General features: G+C 45.7%; 1 protein-coding gene and 1 non-coding gene across 6 annotated transcripts; one reads left to right on the forward strand and one right to left on the reverse strand.

The window, feature by feature from the left end:
• Positions 1 to 143: 143 nt before the first annotated feature.
• On the forward strand, positions 144 to 24,746 carry IFRD2 (interferon related developmental regulator 2). 5 transcript variants are annotated; one of them, XM_057705859.1, is made up of 12 exons: positions 144 to 367; positions 21,821 to 21,940; positions 22,027 to 22,111; positions 22,218 to 22,342; positions 22,427 to 22,584; positions 22,747 to 22,797; positions 22,883 to 23,061; positions 23,143 to 23,248; positions 23,589 to 23,726; positions 23,812 to 23,940; positions 24,021 to 24,116; positions 24,241 to 24,746. In XM_057705859.1, the coding sequence occupies exons 1-12, from the start codon at positions 310 to 312 to the stop codon at positions 24,319 to 24,321; spliced, it is 1,326 nt and encodes a 441-aa protein (XP_057561842.1). In that variant the 5' UTR covers positions 144 to 309; the 3' UTR covers positions 24,322 to 24,746. The 5 variants fall into 5 exon arrangements, with proteins under 5 accessions (XP_057561842.1, XP_057561841.1, XP_057561844.1 ...); XM_057705858.1 differs by having other exon boundaries at positions 22,427 to 22,797; XM_057705861.1 differs by lacking the exon at positions 23,143 to 23,248 and having other exon boundaries at positions 23,796 to 23,940.
• Positions 7,526 to 7,598, reverse strand: TRNAG-CCC (transfer RNA glycine (anticodon CCC)). Its single transcript has one exon. It is a non-coding gene; the product is annotated as a tRNA-Gly (tRNA).
• Positions 24,747 to 24,865: the final 119 nt, after the last annotated feature.

Here is a 24,865-nt window from a genome sequence, read left to right on the forward strand (position 1 = left end):
CTCTGCGCCTAGCCGGGGGGGGGCGGTAATCTGCGCGCGCAGCACCCTGGGAATAGTAGTTTCGGCCGCATGGATGCGGTCTGAACCGAGTGGCCAGGAACTCGCCTTCCCGGCCACCCGTTTAGCAGGGCGGGGCACTTCGACCCGTTTGGCAGGGCGGGGCGCCTCGCGAAGATGGTGGCGCGCGCGGCGTGTGGCTCCCGTCGTCTGCCCAAGTCTCAACTCAGCGCACTGGCCGGCGACTCGCTGGTCTGGAGCTCCCGCCCGCCGGGTCCCTGACCCCGCGCCCCGCCGCGCCCGATTCCCGGCATGCCCCGCGCCCGAAAGGGCAGCGCGCCCCGCAGAGGTGTCCACCGCCGCGGAGGAGGTAAGTGCGGGGCACGGGGCAACTGAGGAATGTCGAGCTGGGGCCCTGTGTGGGTTCCCTTCGGTGTACCTTAGAGTCCTGGGGTAGAGACTCCTGACTCGACCAGTCTGGTGCCGCCACCCGCAACTCCCCCTGTGACCGGCACGTGCCCCAGGAGTCAGCGGCCACGTGTGCGCCTAACTTGAGCGCGCTGCCAGCTTGCCCGGAGCCCTCGCACCCGGCCCGCACCTCCCGGCCTTGGTTGGTTTCCTCATTGTCTCTCTACCCAAGTTGTCTGCTGTAATGGACAAACCGGCCAGACAGAGCAGGAACCCAGCCCCCTCTCCCAGCCCTGCTTCTTACTTGGACTGGACTAGGAAGGTGGGGAGAGGCCTGGCCTATCCCGGAGAACTGAGAAAGGGGGTGATGGGGAAACTGCAAAATTTGGGCCTTGACTGCGCGGACTAGAAGGTTGATGAACGCCCTGGAGCCCGAGGCAGTCGTGAGAGTCGCTTATCAGGTCGACCAGGAGGAGCATGTCCTGGTGTAGTAAACACACATGTTTACTCTGCAGGGATGCGGTGCCTGTTAGGCACAGCTCAGACTTGGTCACCACGTTAATGGGGCTTGGGTGAGAGTGTTACCGAACCAAACTTGGGTCCGCCTGCCAGTCAATCTACTGATGAAACTGCAGAAAGGAATTGGTTGGGGGGGGAGGGGGGACGGGGAGTCCCAGGAGCTCCGGTTCTTTTTGTTTGTTTGTTTGAATTTAAAATTTTGGCTGCATTGGGTCTTCGTTGCGGTGCGCAGGCTCTTAGCTGCTGCGCATGGGCTTCTCTCTAGTTGAGGCACGAGAGCTTAGTTGCTCGGTGGCATGTGGGATCTTAGTTCTCCTGCATTGCAGGAGGGATTCTTTATCACTGGACCACCAGGAAAGTACGGAGCTCTGGTTCTTTAAGTTTCAGAGCTGAAAGAATTCAGCAAGAGGCAAAGTGATAGGTAAAAGTGACTTATTAGAGTAGGACACTTGAGAGGCTCTAGTTGTTGTGTTGGGTTTTTTGTTTTTTTTAATTTATTTATTTACTGGTTGCGTTGGGTCTTCGTTGCTGCACGCGAGTTTTCTCTAGTTGCGGGGAGCAGGGGCTACTCTTCGTTGCGGTGTGCGGGCTTCTCATTGCGGTGGCTTCTCTTGTTGTGGAGCACTGTCTCTAGGCGCTCGGGCTTCAGTAGTTGCAGTACTCTGGCTCAGTAGCTGTGGCGCACGGAGTTAGTTGCTCCACGGCATGTGGGATCTTACCGGATCAGGGATCAAACCTGTGTCCCCTGCATTGGCAGGCGGATTCTTAACCACTGCACCACCAGGGATGTCCTGGGCTATAGTTTTATAATCAAAGGAAGAAAGAGGAAGGGGAGAAGACCACCTTCTTCCTCATTCTTGAGTAGACGTCAAGCTTGCATCATCAATTCCCTCTCCAGGTTGGTTTGCCCCTATATGGGCAAACTGGGACTGCCGTGGCGCAATGGATATGAGCAAAAAGGCGGTAACGTATTACTAAAATATGACAAATCATTTCAGGTTTTAGGATAATGTCACCCTTTCCTTATATTTTTATTTTTAGTGCATGCAGAGGAGCATGTCCTAGGAATCATTAGCTTACTGGGCAGGATGTGGGTCTCATTCCACCATTGTTTTGTTGTTTTGGGGCATGTCTGATGCTTCTGTTTTATGTTTTGTGGTTAAGCAGACCGGCTTTCTTGAGTGATCATTAACTGACAGAGATCTCCCCTACTTGTTTCTTTACTCATGCTCCCTTAGTGGGATTAGCTATTTAATCACCTACTTTGTGCTTTTACTCTGTCCCTATCATTCCCCTGTCCAGCTGTTTACCCTTTATGCTTAAAGGAGGGTAAGGGGCAACAATCTATCAGTAACTACTTTCTGCTGAGATGGGATGTAGGCCTGCCTGGGGAAGGAGATGACTGTCCCTTCTCTTTTGGACAAACCGTAAGCCAGTGCCACTCTGGTTAGCATTATTCTTTTAGCCCTTGTGGGTGTTAAGCACCAGAGGATGAGTTTATAAAAGAAACAAAAGAATACAGCAATAAGCCTTAGAAGAGTTATTTAAAAAGATTGTAGCCGTGATTTTATTTTTTGCTAATATTGTTTAGTGATAAGGGTGACTTCCTTGCCCCTAGAGAAACAGAGTGGCCCCTAATGTAGTTAAAAGTCCCTTCAATTAAAGAGAGAGGACAGACAGGCACAAACATAAAGGAATGTAGAAACAACCAGCCATTGATGCTGCACAAAAGGGGTTCCAGGAAAGTGTGCCCTTGTTTCTTTCCTAACACTCCCATTACATATTTCTTATGATTGTTAAGGCTTTCAGTCTTTTGGGGTAAGACCGAAAGGGTTGCACTGGTATTTATGAGAAATTCTATCAAGTGGCTTGCCACATCAATGACTGCTTGAGGCTTGACACTAGTTATGTAGATGGTATCTCTAGGCGGAGCCACTTTTGGCCTTGAGCCCCTCATCCTTACTATTGTAAAGCGATCAAAGGCGGAGGGGCCCCTGTCACTTTCTGGCATCTGGGGCATTCCCTCTGCCAATCCCCTGGCTGTTTGCTGAGGGCACATCAATTACAGTCTTTCCTTCAGTGTCCCCTTGTCCACGTAGCGTACACTGGTTTTGTCTGGGTACCCACTTGCCTTGTGGTTTACCATGGCCAGATTGGCCCAGAAAGGCCAGCCTCACCTTCAGTGGTTTTTCAGTGGACAAAGCCACTGCCACCATTTGGGCCTTTTGTATAGTTATTTGAGTGCATTTAGTCTTTTAGGTTATATTCCTATTGTTGAAAACTGAATAAGCCAATTGAAACAAATCGCTTATAGGGGTCTGAAGACTGGCCATTGCTTTTTGAATTTTTAAAAAAATTTTGTTTATGTATGTATTGGCTGCGTTGGGTCTTTGTTGCTGCGCACGAGTTTTCTCTATTTGCCGGGAGCGGGGGCTACTCTTCGTTGTTGGTGCACGGGCTTCTCATGGTGGCTTCTCTTGTTGTGGAGCACGGGCTCTAGGCGCTCGGGCTTCGGTAGTTGCAGCACTCTGGCTCAGTCATTGCGTCTCACGGACCCTAAAGTTCAGGCTCAGTAGTTGTGGGGCACAGAGTTAGTCGCTCCACAGCATGTGGGATCTCACTGGATCAGGGTTCAAACCTGTGTCCCCTGCATTGGCAGGCGGATTCCCAACCACTGCGCCACCAGGGAAGCCCTAGTTTTTGAATTTTGAGCCTGATGTCTAGGGCAGACTGGGCTATGAAATGCATAGCCCCAAGGGCCTGTCCCTCTGGGGAGGAGGGATCCACATTCATATACTTCTTTATTAAACAATCATATGGTCCCATCTATCCCTATGAATAGAATTTATTTGGTAATTCCACTGTGAATCTGCCTTGGGGACAGCTTTGTTCCCCAACTGGTATACTGTATGGCCCTGTTGGGCTCGGGCTGCCAGTATTATATGCTGTTCTTTCTCAGGGGTGCAGCAGTAGGATAAGATAAAGATCTCCCCCCAGGTGAGATAATTAACTAAGTAAACTTCTTTGTGGAAAGTTTAGAATCCTTAGAAAAACTTCCCAACTTTTGCCAGACTTAGATCGGACATTGAAAAAAGCACATAAACTCTTATTGTTTCTTGATTTTTATTATAAATTTCTCTTAGAGGCAGAACCCTAGAGGCAGTTGGTTGGTACCTTACGCTGCTTCGGGTGCTAGCTGGGCTGAAAATGGGCCCCTTGGGTAACTTGGAGTACAAAGGAGCTCCTGAATATAGTGGAGGTCTCTCCTCACCCTTGGGTGCATTTTCCCCTGGGATAATAGTCTTGGCTGCAGGAACGGCTTCCGCCTGTAGCCCTTGTTGGAACAGCCATTTCCTTGGATACATCGGCTTCCGCTGGAGCAATAGTTAGCTAAGTAAAAGTTTCGTTTCCATGTCAAAATCTACTGTGCAGTTTAATCAAGATTTGTACTTAGGGACAACTTTAGATGTCATCTCTTCTTCTGCTGCTGCTTCTTTTTAATATTTATTTATTTATTTGGCTGCACTGGGTCTTAGTTGTGGCACACGGGATCTTCATTGCAGCATGCAGGATCTTTTTCTTTTTTTTCTAGTTGCGGCATGAGGGATCTTTTTAGTTGCAGTATGCAGGATCTAGTTCCCTGACCAGGGATTGCACCTAGCCCCCTGCATTGGGAGCTCGGACTCCTAACCACTGCACTACCAGGAAAAGTCCTTAGGTGTTCTCTTCTAAAGTAGTCTCCCAACCAGGTGTTAATGCTTGAGAAGTTGCCTTGAAGGAATGGTACAGAAGGTGTCCCTAGCGGTGTTGACAGTGAGCAGGAACTGGTCTGGCTGCAAATTGGAAATAAAGGGTCAGCACTTGTAAGGGTGGGAGGGAGGGGAACACTGACATTAAGGCTTAGAAAGTCCTCTGTTGGGCACTTCTAGTAATTAGAGTAAAAGTACCTTGATTCTTGGAAGTTGACACCCTTCAGTTTCTTTGTGCATGCTGTCCTTAAGAATACCTGATAAGAGGCCTTTTATCTAGGTTGGACACATTCCTTTAAGTGATTTTTTTTTCCTAGTATGTACAATCCCCCAGTTATAGATTACGGGCATCTAATTTTCATCCAAGGATAGATTACAGTGATCAATTTTAGAAAGAAGTTTAGAATATCTTTTTAATAACTTAATTAAGCTTTACAGTAATATAACGTAGCAACAAAGAGCTTTTGAAAAGCAAGGGTTTTTTTGCTTTTACATTAAAAAAAATTTTATTGGAGCATAGTTGATTTACAATGTTGTATTAGTTTCAGGTGTACAGCAAAGTGATTCAGTTATACAAATACATATGTTCATTCTTTTTTAGATTGTTTTCTCAGGTTATCATGGAATATTGATTAGAGTTCCTTGTGTCATACAGTAGTACCTTGCTGATTATCATATATAGTGTTGTGTGTATGTTAATCCCAAGTTCCTGATTTATCCCTCTCCCCTACGTTTCCACTTTGGTAACCATAAGTTTGATTTTGAGATCTGTGAGTCTGTTTCTGTTTTGTAAATTCATTCATTTGTATTATTTTTCAAATTAGATTCCACATACTGTATGAGGAATATCATGTGATAATTGTCCTTCTCTGTCTCACTTTACTTAGTATGATAATCTCTAGATCCATCCATGTTGCTGCAAATGGCATTATTTCATTCTTTTTATGGCTGAGTAATATTCCATTTTGTATATATACATTTTTTTAATCATTTATCTGTTGATAGCATTTAGGTTGCTTCTGTGTCCTGGATGCTGTAAATAGTGCTTCAGTGAACACTGGGGTGCATGTATCTTTTCGAATTATGATTTTCTTTGGATATGTAGCTGGGAGTGGGATTGCTGGATCATATGGTAGTTCTATATTTAGTTTTTTAAGGAAACTCCCTACTGCTCTCCATAGTGGCTGTGCCCATTTACAGTGTAGGAAATTTCCCTTTTCTCCAGCCCTGTCCAGCATTTACTGTTTGTAGACTTTGAGGTTGGCTGTTCTGACTAGTGTGCTGTGATACCTTGTTGTAGTTCTCATTTGCATTTTTATAATAATTAATTAGTGATGTTGAACATCTTTTAATGTGCTTTTTGGCCATCTGTATGTCTTTTTTGGATAAATGTCTATTTAGATCTGGCCATTTTTAAATTTTTAAAATTTTTGTTTGTTTTTGTTTTGTTTTGATATAGAGCTGCATGAGCTGTTTGTATATTTTGGAGATTAATCCCTTGTTGGTCACTTCGTTTGCAAATATTTTCTCCCATTCTGTGGGTTGTCTTTTCGTTTTGTTTATGGTTTCCTTTGCTGTGCGAAGGAAAACTTAAAAGCAGAAGCCTTTAAGTTTAACTAGGTCCCATTTGTTTATTTTTGTTTTTATTTTCATTAGGAAGTTGATGAAAGAAGATATTGCTGTGATTTATGTCAAAGACTGTTCTGCCTATGTTTTCCTCTAGGAGTTTTATAGTGTCTGGCTTTACATTTAGGTCTTTGGTCCATTTTGAGTTTATTTTTTGTGTATAGTATTAGAGAATGTTCTAATTTCATTCTTTTACATGTAGCTGTCCAGTTTTCCCAGCACCACTTATTGAAGAGGCTTTTCTCCATTGTATATTCTTGCCTCCTTTGTCACAGATAATTGACCATAGCTGTGTGGATTTATTTCTGGGTCCATTGATCTGTATTTCTGTTTTTGTGCCAGTACCATAGTGTTTTGATTACTGTAGCTTTGTAGTTTAGTCTGAAGTCAGGGAGTCTGATTCCTCCAGCTCCATTTTTCTTTCTCAAGATTGCTTTGACTATTTGAGATCTTTTGTGTTTCCATACAAATTTTAAGATTTTTTTTGTTCCAGTTCTGTGAAAAATGCCATTGGTAATTTGATAAGGATTGCATTGAATCTGTAGATTGCATTGGGTAGTATAGTCATTTTGACAATGTTGACTCTTCTGATCCAAGAACATGGTATATCTCTCCATCTGTTTGTGTCATCTACAGTGTCTTTTATCAGCATCTTATAGTTTTCAGAGTACAAGTCTTTTGTCTCCTTAGGTAGATTTATTCCTAGGTATTTTATTCTTTTTGATGCAGTGGTAAGTGGGATTGTTCCCTTGATTTCTCTTTCTGATCTTTTGTTGTTTGTAGGAATGCAAGAGATTTCTGTGTATTAATTTTGCATCTTGCAACTTTACTGAATTCATTGATGCGCTCTAGTAGTTTTCTGATAGCATCTTTAGGATTTTCTATGTATAGTATCATATTACCTGAAAACAGTGACAGTTTTACTTCTTCTTTCCCATTTGGATTCCTTTTCTTTCTTGTTCTTCTCTGATTTCTGTAGTTAGGACTTTGAAAACAATGTTGAATAAAAGTGGCAAGAATGAACATCCTTGTCTTGTTCCTGATCTTAGAGGAAATGCTTTTTCAGCTTTTCACCATTGAGAATGATATTAGTTATGGGTTTGTCATATATGGCTTTTTTAAAAAATATATTTATTTATTTGTCTACGCCAGGTCTTAGTTGCAGCAGTTGGGATCTTTGTTGTGGCATGCGAGATCTTTTTTTAGTTGCGGCATGCAGGATCTTGTTTCCTGACCAGGGATTGAACCTGGGCCCCCTGCATTGGGAGCACAGAGTCCTAACCACTGGACCACCAGGGAAGTCCCCATATGGCCTTTATTATATTGCGGTAAGTTCCCTTTATGCCCACTTCCTGGAGAGTTTTTATTATAAATGGGTATTGAATTTTGTCAAAAGCTTTTTTTCATCTATTGAGATGATTATATGGTTTTTATTTTTCAGTTTGTTATTGTGGTATATCACACTGATTGATTTGTGTCTATCAAAGAATCCTTGCATCCCTGGGATAAATCCCACTTGATCATGGGATTTAATGTACTGTTGGAACTTGGTGTACCCCCCAAAAAACAATAAATAAATAAATAAAATTAAAAAAAAATGTACTGTTGGCTTCGGTTTGCTAGTATTTTATTGAGGATTTTTACATCTATGTTCATCGGTGATATTGGCTTGTAATTTTGTTTTTTGTGTGTTTTTTTGTGTGTAATTTTGTTTTTTGTGTGATTTTTGTCTGGTTTTGGTATCAAAGTGATGGTGGCCTCATACAATGAGTTTGGGAGTATTCCTTCCTCTGCAATTTTTTGAAATAGTTTCAGAAGGATAGGTGTTAACTCTTTAAATGTTTGATAGAATTTGCTTATGAAGGGGGTCTCCCTGGTGGTCCAGTGGTTGAGAATCCACCTTCAAATGCAGAGGACACAGATTTGATCCCTGGTTGGGGAACTAGACTCTCACATGCCACAGAGCAACTAAGACTGCGCATGCAACTACTGAGCCTGTGTGCTCTGGATCCCATGTGCCACAGCTAAGACATGACACAATCAAGTAAATAAAATAAATAATAAAATAAATTTTTAAAAAATTGCCTGTGAGACCATCTGGTCCTGAACTTTTGAAAATTTATTTTTTTAAATTGGTTGCACCAGGTCTTAGTTGCAGCTTGCCTGGCTCCTTAGTTGTGGCATGCAAACTCTTAGTTGTGGCATAAATGTGGGATCTAGTTCACTAACCAGGGGTCGAACCCAGGCCCCTTGTACTGGGAGCTTGGAGTCTTAACCACTGCGCCACCAGGGAAGTCCTGGTCCTGAACTTTTGTTTGTTGGAAGTTTTTTAATCACAGCATCTGGTCCTGAACTTTTTTTTTTTTAATATTTATTTATTTGGCTTTGTTACAGCATGCAGAATCTTTAGTTGCAGCATGTGGGATCTAGTTCCCTGACCAGAGATCAAACCCAGGCCCTCTGCATTGGGAGCACGGAGTCCTGTCCACTGGACCACCAGGGAAGTCCTGGTCCTGAACTTTTGTTTGTTGGAAGTTTTTAAATCACAGTTTCAATTTCATTGCTTGTGATAGGTCTGTTAGCATATTTTCTATTTCTTCCTGGCTCAGTCTTGGGAGATTGTACATTTCTAAGAATTTGTACATTTTTTTTTATAATAAATTTGTTATTTATTTATTTATTTATTGGCTGCGTTGCACATGGGCTTTCTCTAGTTGTAGAGACCAAGAGCTATTCTTCATTGCGGTGCACAGGCTTCTCATTGTGGTGGCTTCTCTTGTGGTGGAGCATGGGCTCTAAGCATGCAGGCTTTAGTAGTTGTGGCACATGGACTCAATAGTTGTGGCTCACGGGCTCTAGGGCACAGGCTCAGTAGTTGTGGCACATGGGCTTAGTTGCTCCATGGCATGCGGGATCTTCACGGACCAGGGATCAAACCTGTGTCCCTTGAATTGTCAGGTTGATTCTTTTTTTTTTTTTTTTTAAGAACTTTTATTGAGATACAGTTAACATACAATAAGCTGCATGTATTTAGAGTGTGCTATTTGGTATCCCAATCGCCCAATTCATTCCCCACCAACCGTCCCCACTTTCCCCACTTGGTGTCCATATGTTTGTTCTCTACATCTGTGTCTCTATTTCTGCCTTGCAAACCAGTTGATTTGTACCATTTTTCTATAGTCCACATGTATGTGTTAATATAAGATACTTGTTTTTCTCTTTCTGACTCACTTCACTCTGTATGACAGTCTCTAGGTCCATCCATGTCTCTCTACAAATGTCACAGTTTCATTGCTATTTACAGCTGAGTAATATTCCATTGTATATATGTACCACATCTTTTTTATCCATTCATCTGTTGATGGATATTGAGGTTGCTTCCATGTCCTGGCTATTGTAAATAGTGCTGCAGTGAACATTGGAGTACATGTGTCTTTTTGAATGATGGTGTTCTCTGGGTATAGGCCCAGCAGTGGGATTACTGGGTCATATGGTAGTTCTATTTTCAGTTTTGCGAGGAACCTCCATACTGTTCTCCATAGTGGCTGTATCAATTTACATTCCCACCAGCAGTGCAAGAGCCGTTCCCTTTTCTCCACACCCTCTCCAGCATTTACTCTTTGTAGATTTTCTGATGATGTCCATTCTAACCAGTGTGAGGTGACACCTCATTATACTTTTGATTTGCATTTCTCTAATACTTAGTGATGTTGAGCAGCTTTTCATGTGCCTCTTGGCCATCTGTATGTCTTCTTTGGAGAAATGCCTATTTAGGTCTTCTGCCCATTTTTTGATTGGGTTGTTTGTTTTTTTTTTTGATATTGAGCTGCATGAACTATTTATATATTTTGGAGATTAATCCTTTGTCTGTTGATTCGTTTGCAAATATTTTCTCCCATTCTGAGGGTTGTCTTTTCATCTTGCTGATAGTTTCCTTGCTGTGCAGAAGCTTTGAGGTTTCATTAGGTCCCACTTATTTATTTTTGTTTTTATCTCCATTACTCTAGGGGGTGGATCAAAAAAGATCTTGCTGTTATTTGCGTCGAAGAGTGTTCTTCCTATGTTTTCCACTAGGAGTTTTATAGTGTCTGGCCTTACATTTAGGTCTTTAATCCATTTTGAGTTTAGTTTTGTGTGTGGTGTTAAAGAGTGTTCTAATTTAATTCTTTTACATGTAGCTGACCAATTTTCCCAGCACCACTTATTGAAGAGGCTGCCTTTTCTCCATTGTATATCTTTGCCTCCTTTGTCATAGATTAGTTGACCGTAGTTTATCTCTGGGCTTTCTATCCTGTTCCATTGATCTATATTTCTGTTTTTGTGCCATTACCATACTGTCTTGATCACTGTAGCCCTGTAGTATAGCTTGAAGTCAGGAAGCCTGATTCCACCAACTCCGTCTTTCCTTCTCAAGATTGCTTTGGCTATTCGGGGTCTTTTGCATTTCCATGCAAATCGTAAAATTTCTTGTTCTGTGAAAAATGCCATTGGTAATTTGATCAGGATTGCACTGAATCTGTAAATTGCTTTGGGTAGTATAGTCATTTTCACAATGTTGATTCTTCCAATCCAAGAACATGGTATGTCCCTCCATCTGTTTGTGTTGTCTTTGATTTCTTTCATTAGTGTCTTGTAGTTTTCTGAGTACAGGTCTTTTACCTCCTTGGTTAGGTTTATTCCTAGGTATTTTATTCTTTTTGTTGCAATGGTGAATGGGATTGTTTCCTTAATTTCTCTTTCTGATCTTTCATTGTTAGTGTATAGAAATGCAAGAGATTTCTGTGTGTTAATTTTGTATCCTGCAACTTTACCAAATTTATTGATTAGCTCGAGTAGTTTCCTGGTGGCATCTTTAGAATTTTCTGTGTATAGCATCATGTCATCTGCGAACAGTGACAGTTTTACTTCTTTTCCAATTTGGATTCCTTTTATTTCTTTTTTTTCTCTGATTGCTGTGTCAAGGACTTCCAAAACTGTGTTGAATAGTAGTGGCAAGAGTGGCCATCCTTGTCTTGTTCCTGATCTTAGAGGGAATTCTTCCAGTTTTTCACCATTGAGAATGGTGTTTGCTGTGGGTTTGTCATATATGGCCTTTATTATGTTGAGGTAGGTTCCCTCTATGCCCACCCTCTGGAGAGTTTTTCTCATAAATGGGTGTTGAATTTTGTCAAAAGCTTTTTCTGCATCTATTGAGATGATCATGTGGTTTTCATCGTTCAGTTTGTTAATATGGTGTATCACATTGACTGATTTGTGTATATTGAAGAATCCTTGCATTCCTCGGATGAACCCCACGTGATCATGGTGTATGATCCTTTTAATGTGTTGTTGGATTCTGTTGGCTAGTATTTTGTTGAGGATTTTTGCATCTAAATTCATCAGTGATATTGGTCTGTAGTTTCTTTTTTTGTACTATCTTTGTGTGGTTTTGGTATCAGGGTGATGGTGGCCTCATAAAATGAGTTTGGGAGTGTTCCTTCCTCTGCAAGTTTTTGGAAGAGTTTGAGAAGGATGGGTGTTAGCTCTTCTCTAAATGTTTGATAAAATTCACCTGTGAATCCATCTGGTCCTGAACTTTTGTTTGTTGGGATATTTTTAATCACAGTTTCAATTTCATTACTTGTGATCAGTCTGTTCATATTTTCTATTTCTTCCTGATTCTGTCTTGGAAGGCTATACCTTTCTAAGAATCTGTCCATTTCATCCAGGTTGTCCATTTTATTGGCATATAGTTGCTTGTAGTAGTCTCTTATGGTGCTTTTTATTTCTGTGGTGTCTGTTGTAACTTCTCCTGTTTCCTTTCTAATTGTATTGATTTGAGTCCTCTCCCTCTTTTTCTTGATGAGTCTTGCTAGAGGTTTATCAATTTTATTTATCTTCTCAAAGAATCAGCTTTTAGTTTTATTGATTTTTGCTATTGTTTTCTTTGTTTCTATTTCATTTATTTCTGCTCTGATCTTTATGATTTCGCTCCATCTACTAACTTTGGGTTTTGTTTGCTCTTCTTTCTCTAGTTTCTTTAGGTGTAAGGTTAGATTGTTTATTTGGGATTTTTCTTGTTTCTTGAGGTAGGATTGTATTGCTATAAACTTCCCTCTTAGAACTGCCTTTGCTGCATCCCATAGGTTTTGGATTGTTGTGTTTTCATTGTCATTTGTCTCTAGGTATTTTTTGAATTCCTCTTTGATTTCTTCAGTGCTCTGTTGGTTATTTAGTAGCGTATTGTTTAGCCTCCATGTGTTTGTGTTTTTTACAGTTTTTTTCCTGTAATTGATTTCTAATCTCATCACGTTGTGGTCAGAAAAGATGCTTGATATGATTTCAATTTCCTTGAATTTACCAAGGCTTGATTTATGACCCAAAATGTGATCTATCCTGGAGAATGTTCCATGTGCACTTGAGAAGAACGTGGAATCTGCTGTTTTGGGATGTAATGTCCTATAGCTGTCTATTAAATCAAGCTGATTTATTGTGTCATTTAAAGCTTGTGTTTCTTTATTAATTTTCTGTCTGGATGATCTGTCCATTGGTGTAAGTGGGGTGTTAAAGTCCCCCACTATGATTGTGTTGCTGTCGATGTCCTCTTTCATAGTTGTTAGTGTTTGCCTTATGTATTGAGGTGCTCCTATATTGGGTGCATATATATTTATAATTGTTATCTCTTCTTCTTGGATTGATCCGTCAATCTTTATGTAGTGTCCTTTCTTGTCTCTTGTAACATTTTTTATTTTAAAGTCTATTTTCTCTGATAGGAGTATCACTACTCCAGCGTTCTTTTGATTTCCATTTGCATGGAATATCTTTTTCCATCCCCTCACTTTTAGTCTGTATGTGTCCCTAGGTCTGAAGTGAGTCTCTTGTAGACAGCACCTATATGGGTCTTGTTTTTGTATCCATTCAGCCAGTCTGTGTCTTTTGGTTGGTGCATTTAGTCCATTTACATTCAAGGTAATTATGGATATGTGTGTTCCTGTTACCATTTTCTTAATTGTTTTGTTTTTGTAGGTCCTTTTCTTTTCTTCTGTTTCCCACTTAGAGAAGTTCCTTTAGCTTGTGTTGTAGGGCTGGTTTGATGGTGCTGAATTCTCTTAGCTGTTGCTTGTCTGTAAAGCTTTTGATTTCTCCATTGAATCTGAATGAGATCCTTGCTGGGTAGAGTATTCTTGGTTGTAGGTTCTTCCCGTTCCTCACTTGAAATATATCGTGCCACTCCCTTCTGGCTTGCAGAGTTTCTGCTGAGAAATCAGCTGTTAACCTTATGGGAGTTCCCTTGTATGTTCTTTGTCGTTTTTCCCTTGTTGCTTTTAATAACTTTTCTCTGTCTTTAATTTTTGTCAATTTGAGTACTGCATGTCTTGGCGTGTTTCTCCTTGGGTTTATCCTGCCTGGGACTCTGTGCGCTTCCTAGACTTGGGTAGCTATTTCCTTTCTCATATTAGGGAAGTTTTCAACTATAATCTCTTCCAATATTTTCTCAGGTCCTTTCTCTCTCTCTTCTCCTTCTGGGACCCCTATATTGCAAATGTTGGTGCGTTTAACATTGTCCCAGAGGTCTCTTAGGCTGTCTTCAGTTCTTTTCATTCTTTTTTCTTTATTTTTTTCCACATCAGTGATTATCACCATTCTGTCTTCCAGCTCACTTATTCACCCTTCTGCCTCAGTTAATCTGCTATTGGTTCCTTCTAGTGTATTTTTCATTTCATTTATTGTGTTGCATATCTCTGTTTGTTTGTTCTTTAATTCTTCTAGGTCTTTGATAATCTTTTCTTGCGACTTTTCGATCTTTGCATCCAGTCTTTTTTCAAAGTCCTGGATCATCTTCACCATCACTATTCTGAATTCTTTTTCTGGAAGGGTGCCTGTTTCCTCTTCATTTAGTTGTTTTTCTGGCATTTTATCTTGTCTCGTCATCTGGTACAAAGTCTTTTGCCTTCATTTTCTCTGTCTTTCTGTGGCTGTGGTTTTCAGGTCCACAAGACGAAATACTGCTGATACTACTTGATTCTGCTGTCTGCCCTCTTGTGGAGGAAGCTGTCTAGGAGGCTCCTGGGTGCTTCCTGATGGGAGGGACTGATGGTGGGTTGGGCTGGGTGGGCGGAGCTCAGTGACACTTTAATCTGCTTGTCTGCCAATGGGTGGGGCTGTGTTCCCCCGTTGTTGGATGTTTGGCCTGAGACCACCTAGCACTGGAGCTTACAGGCTGTTTGGTGGGGCCAATGGCGGACTCTGGGAGGGCTTACGCCAATGAGCACTTCCCAGAACCCCTGCCACCAGTGCCCCTGTCTCCTCCGTGAGCCACAGCTGCCCCCCACCTCTGCAGGCAACCCTCCAACACCAGCAGGTAGGTCTGGTTCAGTCTCCTATAGGGTCACTGCTCCTTCCCCTGGGCCCTGGTGAGCACACTTTTTTGTGTGCCCTCCAAGAGTGGCGTCTCTGTTTCCCCCAGTCCTGTGGAGGTCCTGCAATCAAATCCCACTTGCTTTTAGAGTCTGATTTTCTGGGGATTCCTCCTCCCATTGCTGGATCCCCAGGTTAGGAAGCCTGATGTGGGGCTCAGAACCCTCACTTTAGTGGGTGGACTTCTGTGGTATAACTGTTCTCCAGCTTGTGGGTTACCCACCCAGCATTTATGGGATTTGATTTTAACGCGATTGTGCCCCTCCTACCGTCTCATTGCGGCTTCTCCTTTGTCTCTGGATGTTGGGGTTTTTTTTTTTTGGTGAGTTCCAGTGTCTTTCTGTCGATGGTTGTTCAGCAGTTAGTTGTAATTCTGGTGCTCTTGCAAGAGGGAGTGAGCACATGTCCTCCTACTCTGCCATCTTGATTGCATGGCAGGTAGATTCTTAACCACTGTGCCACCAGGGAAGTCCCCATTTCTTTCTTTCTTTTTTTTCTTTTATTAAAAAAAATTTTAAGTGTTTATTTCTGGCCATGCTCTGCATGTTGCCGGATCTTAGTTCCCCAACCAGGGATTGAACCTGGACCCCTGGCAGTGGAAGTGCAGAGTCCTAACCACTGGATTGCCAGGGAATTCCCCAGAATTTGTCCATTTCTTCTGTGTTTCCATTTTATCGGCATATGGTTGTTTATAGTAGTCTCTTACGACCCTTTGTATTTCTGTGGTGTCTATTCTAACTTCTTTTTCATTTCTAGTTTTATTGCTTTGAGCCTTATGCCTTTTTTTCTTGATGAGTCTGACTAAAGGCTTATCAATTTTGTTTATCTTTTCAGAGAACCAGCTTTTAGTTTAATTGATCTTTTCTATTGTTTTCTTTGTCTCTATTTCATTTATTTCTGCTCTGCCCTTTATGGTTTCTTTCCCTCTGTGCATTTTGGGTTTTGTTTGTCTTTTTTCTCTAGTTGCTTTAGGTGTAAGGTTACCTTGCTTATTTGAGATTTTTCTTGTTTTCTGAGATAGCATTGTATTGCTGTAAACTTCACTCTTAGAACTGCTTTTGTGGCATCCCATAAGTTTTGGATATGGCATTTTCCTTGTCATTCTCTGTAGGTATTTTTTGAATTCTTCTTTGATTTCTTCAGTGATCCACTGGTTGTTTAGTAACATATTGTTTAACCTCTACATATTTGTTTTTTACAATTTTTTTCCTGTAATTGATTACTTTTTCTTTACATTTTTATTGGAGTATAGTTGATTTACAATTTCTGTTAGTTTCACACATACAAAAAAGAGAATTGGTTATATATATATTCTTTTTTCATATAGGTTATGAGAGAGTGTTGAGTAAAGTTCCCTGAGCTCTACAGTAGGTCTTTGTTGATTAACTACTTTATATATATTACTCTGTATATGTTAATCCAAACCTACAAATTTATCCCTCCTTCCCATCTATCCCCTTTGGTAACCTAAGTTTCTTTTTTTCTTTCTTTCTTTTGGCCATGCTGTGTGCCTTCTGGGATATTAGTTCCGTGACCAGGGATAGAACCTGAGACCTTGGCAGTGAAAGCTCAGAGTCCTAACCACTGGACCAATGGGGAATTCCCCATAAGTTTCTTTTTTTTAATTTAATTTAATTTTGTTTTTGGCTGTGTTGGGTCTTCGTTGCTGTGCATGGGCTTTCTCTAGTTGCGGCAATTGGGGCTACTCTGCGTTGTGGTGCTCGGGCTTCTCATTTCGGTGGCTTCTTTTGTTGCAGAACACGGGCTCTAGAGCTCACAGGCTTCAGTAGTTACGGTGCGTGGGCTCAGTAGTTGTGGCTCGCAGGCTCTAGAGCACAGGCTCAGTAGTTGTGGCACACGGGCTTAGTTGCTCCATGGCATGTGGGATCTTCCCAGACCAGGGATTGAACCCATGTACCCTGCATTGGCAGATGAATTCTCAACATGTGTGCCACCAGGGAAGTCCCCAGCTTTCTTTTCTAAATCTGTGAGTCTGTTTCTGGTTTGTAAATTAGTTCATTTGTTTCAGTGTTTAGATTCCACATATAAGTGATATCATATGATGTTTTCAGTTGTCTGTCTGACTTACTTCACTTACTGTGATCATGTCTAGGTCCTTCTGGTTGGTGCAAATAGCATTTCATTCTTTTTTGTGGCTAATATTCCATTGCATACATGTACCACATCTTCTTTATGCATTCGTTTTATTAATGGATATGTTGGTTGCTTCCATGTCTTGATTATTGTATATATTGGTCCAATGCATGTAGGGGTGCATGAGCCTTTTGGAACTATGGTTTTCTCCTGGTATTCACCTAAGTGGGATTGCCGGGTCATACGGTTGCTCTGTGTTTTGTTTTTTAAGGAACCTTGCTACTGCTCTCCATAGTGGCGGTGGCCTTTGCATTCTCCTGAGCAGTGGAGGAGGGTTCCCCTTTCTCCATGCCTTGTCCAGCATTTACTGTTTGCCACCTTTTTTGAGGATGGCCAATCTGACTGGTGTGAGGTCATACCTTGTTGTAGTTTTGATTTGCATTTCTCCAATAATTAGTGATGCTGAGCAGGTTTTCATGTGCTTGTTTGTTTGTTTATTTGGAAACAGAGTAAAATGTACCTCTTGAAATGGACTTCATGAAAGTCAGCCCTGTTTTGAATTCTATTTCGATTACCTAACCCCCGGACATTTCTGGAGGGCAGGTACGCTTTATTTACAGCCCTGCAGGCCTTGTGAATATTAAGTGCCCAGAAGCACCGGTTTTAAAGTTGTTATGAGAAATGGCCACAAGGTGGCAGGATTTATTCAGGCCCAACTGCATCTTTGGGCAGCCAGAGCCTTAGTGAACATCCTGCTCCTCGGCTGTAACTGAGAGAGGAATGTGCCAGGACAAACACTGAAGGGCTTGTGTCTCCTTACTTCTTCCTCCTTACCCTTACCCCCATCCTCCCCAGAGAAATCCCAACCCCTAAGACACTGCAATGCTGAGGGTGCTGTCGTAGGCTATGGGGAGGGGGGAGTGTGACTCTAAGGAAGTAGGTATATAGAGACAAGGTGACTTTTCAAAGCTCTTCCAGCCCAGAGGGTCCACCATCCTTTGGTTGTGCTAAGTTTGCTTTCACTATTGGATGGCCTGCCTGGATGTGGAGAGTGTGGTCCTATCCAGAGGGGATCAGGCACCCCAGGTCCAAGGGGGGTTCATCTGCAGACACATCCTTCCCAGCTCCCTCAGCCCCATGACAGTCCAGCCTTGCGACCCAGCCTGCTCAGGCTCCAGGGATGTGACAGCAGCCCAGGTCCCTGAGGTTTGAGGGAAATATAGTAGGTACTTGTTTTCCTCCCTCCTTTCCTCTTTATCTCTTTTCTTTCTTTTTTATCTTATTTTGGTGTATAGTTGATTTATCGTAATGTGTTTTTTATGTGTACAGGAACGTCATTAAGTTACACATTTACATATGTCTGTTCTTTTTTGGATTTTTTTTTTTAATATTTATTGATTTGGCTGTGTTGGGTCTTCGTAGCTGCACACGGGCTTTCTCTAGTTGTGGCGAGCAGGGGCTACCCTTTCTTGTGGTGTGCAGGCTTCTCGTTGCCGTGGCTTCTCTTGCTGCGGAGCATGGGCTCTAGGCACGTGGGCTTCAGTAGTTGTGGCACATGGGCTCAATAGTTGTGGCTCACGGGGCTCTAAAGTGCAGGCTCAATAGTTGTGGCGCACGGGCTTAGTTGTTCCGCAGCATGTGGGATCTTCCTGGAGCAGGGATCGAACACTTATCCCCTGCATTGGCAGGCAGATTCTTAACCACTGTGCCACCTAGGAAGCCTGCTGCACTGGGTCTTGGTTGTGGTACACCAGATCTTTGTTGGGTCATGCAAGATCTTTGGTTGTAGCACAGGGGTTCTTAGTTGCCGCGTGTGAACTCTTAGTTGTGGCCTGCGGGATCTAGTTCCCTGACCAGAGATCAAACCTCGGCCCCCAGCATTGGGATCATGGAGTCTTAACCACTGGATCACCAGGGAAGTCCCCTTTTTCGGATTCTTTTCAGATATAGGTTCTGACCCAGTGTTGAGTAGAGTTCCTCGTGCTCTGCAGTAGGTCCTTGTTGATTATCAGTTTTATATATATTAATGTGTATATGTTAATCCCAACCTCCTAATTTATTCCACCCCTCTTCCCATGCGCCCCCCCCAGTAATTGTGCCTTCCCTCTCTTGCAAGCCCAGGCTTCTTCCGAGTACACCCTCATTTACCACAGTCCAGCCTCTTCAAGCTGTCTCCCTGCCGCCAAGCCTGGTCTGACCTCTGGAGCCTGATATTCAGTACCCCACCCCCACCGACAGAGGACACTGGACCGTCAGGGATTTCCTTTTCTTTTTCCTTTTATCCTACCTGGTTACGTGGAGGTCTTTTTGCTCTTTTGAAAGTCAGACTTCCGAAAGGCATTCAGTAGATGTTCCATGTGAATTGTTCCACTTGTAGGTGTATTTTTAGTGTCTTTGTAGGAGAAGGTGAGCTCCCTGTTGTACTCCTCTGCCATCTTGATCCTGTCTTGAAAAGTGAGTTTTAGACAGTAGATACTGACTTCAATTAGCAAAACTAAAATTTAGTATTTATTAAACATAATTTTTTGTAGGTGTGGAAAAAAACCCAATTTTTTTCTTTAAAATAACCCTGACTTTTACCAAATATAGCCAAATTAGTTGGCTACAGTTTTATAATCAAAGGGAGAGTGGGGACGGGGAGAAGACCAGCTTCTTCCTCATTCTTGAATAGACGTCAATCTTTCATCATCAATTCCTTCTCCACGTCGGGCAGGGAGTTTTCTTGTCCCTGCATGGTCAAACCAGGACTGTCATGGCGCAATGGAAATGAGCAAAAAGGCAGTAACGTACGCTAAAATATGATAAAGCATTTCAGTATAGTATACTATCACCCTTTCCTTATATTTTTGTTTTTAGTGCACATAGAGGAGCATGTCCTAGGAATCATTAACTTACAAGAGCTCGCTGGGCAGGATGTGGGTCTCATTCCACCATTGTTTTGGGGCATGTCTCATGCTTCTGTTGCATGGTTCTGTGGTTAAGCAAATCTGCTCTCTTTTTTTTTTTAATAAATTTATTTGTTTATCTATTTATTTGCTGTGTTGGGTCTTCCTTGCTGCGTGCAGGCTTTCTCTAGTTGCGGCGAGTGGGGGCTACTCTTTGTTGAGGTGTGTGCGCGTCTCATTGTGGTGGCTTCTCTTCTAGGCACTCGGGCTCAGTAATTGAGGCTTATGAGCTCTAGAGCGCAGGCTCAGTAGCTGTGCTGCACGGGCTTAGTTGCTCTGAGGCACGTGGGATCTTCGAAGACCAGGGATCGAACCTGTGTCCCCTGCATTGGCAGGCAGGTTCTCAACCACTGCGCCACCAGGGAAGTCCCCAAACCTGCTGTCTTGAGTGATCATTAACTGACAGGGTCTCCCATGCTTTTTTCTCTACCTTTGCTCCCTTAGTGGGGTTAACTATTTAATCACTTACTTTGTCCTTCGACTCTGTCCCTGTCATTGACACCGGCTTACAGTGAGATCGCAGTGTTTATTGGAAGGCGCTAGCTAGTACAAGGAGAAACAGTGGCCGGTGCTCAAAAGCCCTGAACTCCCAGAATGGTTACTGTGAAGCATTTTGACAGGTGCGGTGAGGGAGAGGGGTCCCAGCGAATGTGATTGGCTCGTGCACAGTTCTCTTGTTGGCTGATGGTGAGGTAACAGGGCGGTGTCACAGTGCTAACATTATCAGTCCTTAGGCTCTAGTAGCTCTCGGGGCTACATGCTCATGGTCATCAAGGAGTTAAATTTCTTCCATTTGGTGGTGGTTTTAGCACTTGTAAAACAACTCGGGAAATGTGCATCTGATACTGTTATCTGGGTACTTCAGAGAGGAGCTACAGCAGGGGATATGGTGGAGGGGTCTGTCCCAGGAAGACCCCACAGGGTCCTGCTCAGTTACAAGGGGACGTTGAAGAAAGTAGCAATACTCCAGAAGGGCTGGTGCTGGGGCACAAGTTCACTGAGTGGTGTCAGCCCCAGACAGGAACCAAGGAAGCCTCAAGGGAGGGGCTTCTGGGTGAGTCTTGAGGAGGTGAAGAGGAGAGCACCATTTAGAGGCAACACGCTGGGCAAGGGCCTGATATCTGGAGGGACCATGGCGTGGCTGCAACAATTGAGGGAAGGCTGGGCTGCTCTGGTCTGTAGGGTGGTGAGAGAGGAGCGAGCAGAGGCTGGCATGTGTGCTGGACTTTGTCCCTGAAAGTGAAGCCAGCCTGGTAACCAGTACCTGTCTGGGGCTCCTGCTTTCTGCTCTTCCCAGGGTCAGGAGGAGCCTGTGTGTCCATCCACCCCGGGCTGAACACCTGGGGTGGACCAAGGGGAGCTCAGGAGACATGCTTGCGGCCTGGGGCACTCACACACGGCCACTGGGAGCTGGGCCTCTGCCCCCAGTGCTGATGGGTGACCCGGTGAGCTTGCTGGCCCACCAAAGAGCCATAACTAGTCACTTGCTTCGTCATTGTTTTCACTTGCCTTGCCCCAAAGAGGTGCTTTTGCATCTCTTTTGCAGATGGAGAAACTGAGGCTTTGAGGACTAGGCGCCTGAGCTGGTTACACCCCTGTTAAGATGTGGAGCTGGGAATTGAACCCTGGGTCTGTCAGACTCTATAGTCTAAATCCCTGACCCTTGCCTTGGCCATTTTGGGGCATAATCTGGGCTGGTGGTTGAGCTCCCCCAGGGTCTGCCTGGATATGCCCCCCACTCCACCCTGGGCCACAGGCCTAAGTGGGGCCTGTGCATCCCCTTCTGCCTCTGCCCAGTTCTAAGTCTCCTTCTTAAAGCAAGCTCTGGTCTCAGGGAGGCTCTGCTCACCGAGCCTGCCAGGTTGTCCTAGGTTGGGCCTGGCGCCTGAGTCTCCCCCGCAGATCGACTTCTTTCCCTTTCCCTCGCTTCCTGGCTCAGAGTGCCCAGTGTCAGCCTCTGTGCCTCCCACTTCAGCCTTGAGAAGGGCAGCATTCTGTCTTGTGGGCTCACGAGGCTGGGTACGGTAACCCCAGCCATCACTCATCAATGAAGGCAGACCAAGAGCCCCATTCCATCCTCCCCAGGTGCCCGGAGCAGTACCCAAGCTGACTCAGGTTCCAGTGAGGACGAGGCAGCCAGTGAGGCCCGCAGCACCACCAGTGAATGTCCCAGCCTCCTTAGTGCCGCAGCAGAGGAAAGCCTTGGTGAGAGTGGATGGGGGTGTGGCAGGGACTCCGAGGGGGCTCCGTGGGCTAGGGCAGGAAGCAGGGATGACGAGCTGGCCTTGCAGGGGGGGATGCCGTGGATGAGCAGGGTCAGCAGGAAGACCTTGAGGAGAAGTTGAAGGAGTATGTGGACTGCCTCACAGACAAGAGGTACCCCTGACTTCCGACCAGCCCCTTCCCCACTGTCCCTGCTTAGCCCATGCCAAATGTGACCCAGGAAGGGCTGGCCCACAAAACCCCTTTCTTCGCCCCCCAGTGCCAAGACCCGCCAGGGTGCTCTCGAGAGCCTGCGCCTGGCCCTAGCAGCCCGCCTACTCCCCGACTTCTTGCTGGAGCGCCGCCTCACACTGGCCGATGCTCTGGAAAAGTGCCTCAAGAAAGGTTGGGTCTGGAGGCACATGGGGGACCTGAACTGGCTGGGTACTGGCCCTTGCTGCAGGGACTGACCGGAAGGCATCCCTGCAGGGAAGGGTGAGGAACAGGCCCTTGCTGCTGCTGTGCTAGGCCTACTGTGTGTGCAGCTGGGCCCTGGACCAAAGGGCGAGGAGTTATTCCACAACCTGCAGCCCCTGCTGGTCTCTGTGCTGAGTGACAGCACAGCTAGCCCTGCTGCCCGGCTCCACGTGAGTGTTCCGTGCCCTGTGACACCTTTCTCTCACCTAATCCCTGAGCAGAGATGTGGGTTCCACCTGCCTCCAGGCTCCCCTGCTCTGAGGGTGAGCGCTGTGGCTGGGCACCCAGGCTCCGCCTCTGACTCCGGCCTGGCTTTGCCCTCCTCCCAACAGTGTGCTTCTGCTCTTGGCTTGGGCTGCTACGTGGCTGCCGCTGATGTGCAGGTAAGTGGCCTTCAGGCACAGGCAGTAGAGCACTTAGGCCCTAGCTCTGCCCCTGAACCACTCCCCTGCCTCCTTGTACCCCTAGGACCTGGTCTCTTGCCTCACCTGCTTGGAAGGTGTTTTCAGCCGGTCCTGTGGTGTGGGTGGCTCGTCAGCCCCCGCGGTCCCTGTCAGCCTGCAGGGCCTGCTCTGTGCTGCCCTGCAGGCCTGGGCGTTGCTACTCACCATCTGCCCCAGCGCCCACATCAGCCACATCCTGGACAGGTAGGGGTGACTGCCCACTGGGAGGGGAAGGGTGACGAGGCCCCCAACCGACACACGGGGCTCAGCCTGCCCCTTCCCCAGGCAGCTGCCCCGGCTGCCCCAGCTCTTGTCCAGTGACAGTGTGAACCTGCGGATGGCTGCCGGTGAGACCATCGCATTGCTCTTTGAGCTCGCCCGGGACCTTGAGGTGTGAGAGATGGCGGGGCGGGGGGGGCGGCGCAGGGGAGGGTGCCTGCTAACACCACCTGCCCGTCTCAGGCTGGGTGCAGGGGAGGCCACAGAAAACGAGGTCGCCTTCGGCCACTACGGAGCGGAAGTCACCCCAGCACAGACTCAGGTGCTGGGTGCTCTGATGGGGCCCCTTAGTGGAGGTGTCTGGCCCAGGCAGGGGCCAAGAAGGGATTAAGGGGGGTCAGGCAGAGAAGAAAACTTCCTCCGTGAAAGGAAGTGTTTGGGCGACCTCACCATGTTAAGGGCCAACAGAGCTCAGGCTTCTGCTCCTCTGTGCTCCGTCGCTCCCACTGCAGGAGGACTTCGTTTACGAGGACATGGAGGCCCTCTGCAGTGTGCTGCGCACTCTGGCCACCGACAGCAACAAGTATCGGGCCAAGGCTGACCGCCGGCGCCAGCGCTCCACCTTCCGGGCTGTGCTGCACTTTGTCGAGGTACGTGTGAGAAGGGATGCATCCTAGCAAGGGTGCACCCCCAAGCACAGTTGCCAAACGCATTCACAGCCCCTCTACCCTGCAGGGCGGTGAGTGTGAGGAGGAGACAGTGCGCTTCGGGCTCGAGGTGCTCTATGTGGACAGCTGGGCGCGGCGCCGGGTCTACGCCGCCTTCAAAGACGCGCTGGGTTCCGGCATGCACCACCACCTCCAGGTGGGGAGGCAGATGGGGAGGCGGCGCCCCCGCTTGGCTATTTCAGACTGGCCTGAGCTCACTGCCTTCTTTGCCCCCAGAACAATGAGCTGCTCCGCGACATCTTTGGCCTGGGCCCTGTGCTGGTGCTGGATGCCACCGCCCTGAAGGCCTGCAAGATCTCACGTTTTGAGAAGGTTTGCACCCTTCGTCTTCCCTCCGTTTCTGTGGCCTGGAGCTCTGCAGGGGCTGGAGGGTTAGGCAGCCCTGGGCTGCCTCCTCCCCAACTCACTCGACCCTCACTCCTCGCCCCCACCCCAGCACCTGTACAACGCTGCTGCCTTCAAAGCCAGGACCAAGGCGCGCAGCCGCGTGCGGGACAAGCGGGCCGACGTCCTGTGAGGCAGGACCAGCGGAAGAGGAGACTGTCCACGTCCTTGCCTGTATTTTTAACAGAAGACAGTGCAACACCTGGTCCCTACCAGGAACTGTCGCTTTATTTTTTTAATGACAAAACCAAAAACAGACGGGGGGGGGGGGGGGGGGGGGCGGTGGCTGGAGGCCAGGCCACTTGGGAGCCTTGCGCTTTGCCCCTGCACTCAGCCCTGTGGCCTCTCCCCGCCCTGACTCAGGGCTGTGGGGCAGGCAGAAGAGTGCTGTCCCTTTCTCAGGCCTTGCTCCCCTGGGATGAGCCACTTTCTTGGGGGAGGGCGTGGTATCTGGACAAATGCCACTACAACACGTGGGGAGATGAGGCTACCCGGAATGGATTTATATGCTGATTTTTAAAGATTATTAGAGATAATTAAACAGAATGTGCAGCCTTCTGTGGCCCTGGCTTCTGGGTGTTTCTGCCCACCCTCCCTCCCTGTCCAGGCTTGGGCCCAGCTGGGCCTCCCCATCTCCATCTCACCTTTGCCCTCCAAAATAGTCTCTCCCCAGTGGC

Source organism: Hippopotamus amphibius, chromosome 13 (assembly GCF_030028045.1).
Source record: "Hippopotamus amphibius kiboko isolate mHipAmp2 chromosome 13, mHipAmp2.hap2, whole genome shotgun sequence".
Classification (NCBI taxonomy): domain Eukaryota; kingdom Metazoa; phylum Chordata; class Mammalia; order Artiodactyla; family Hippopotamidae; genus Hippopotamus; species Hippopotamus amphibius.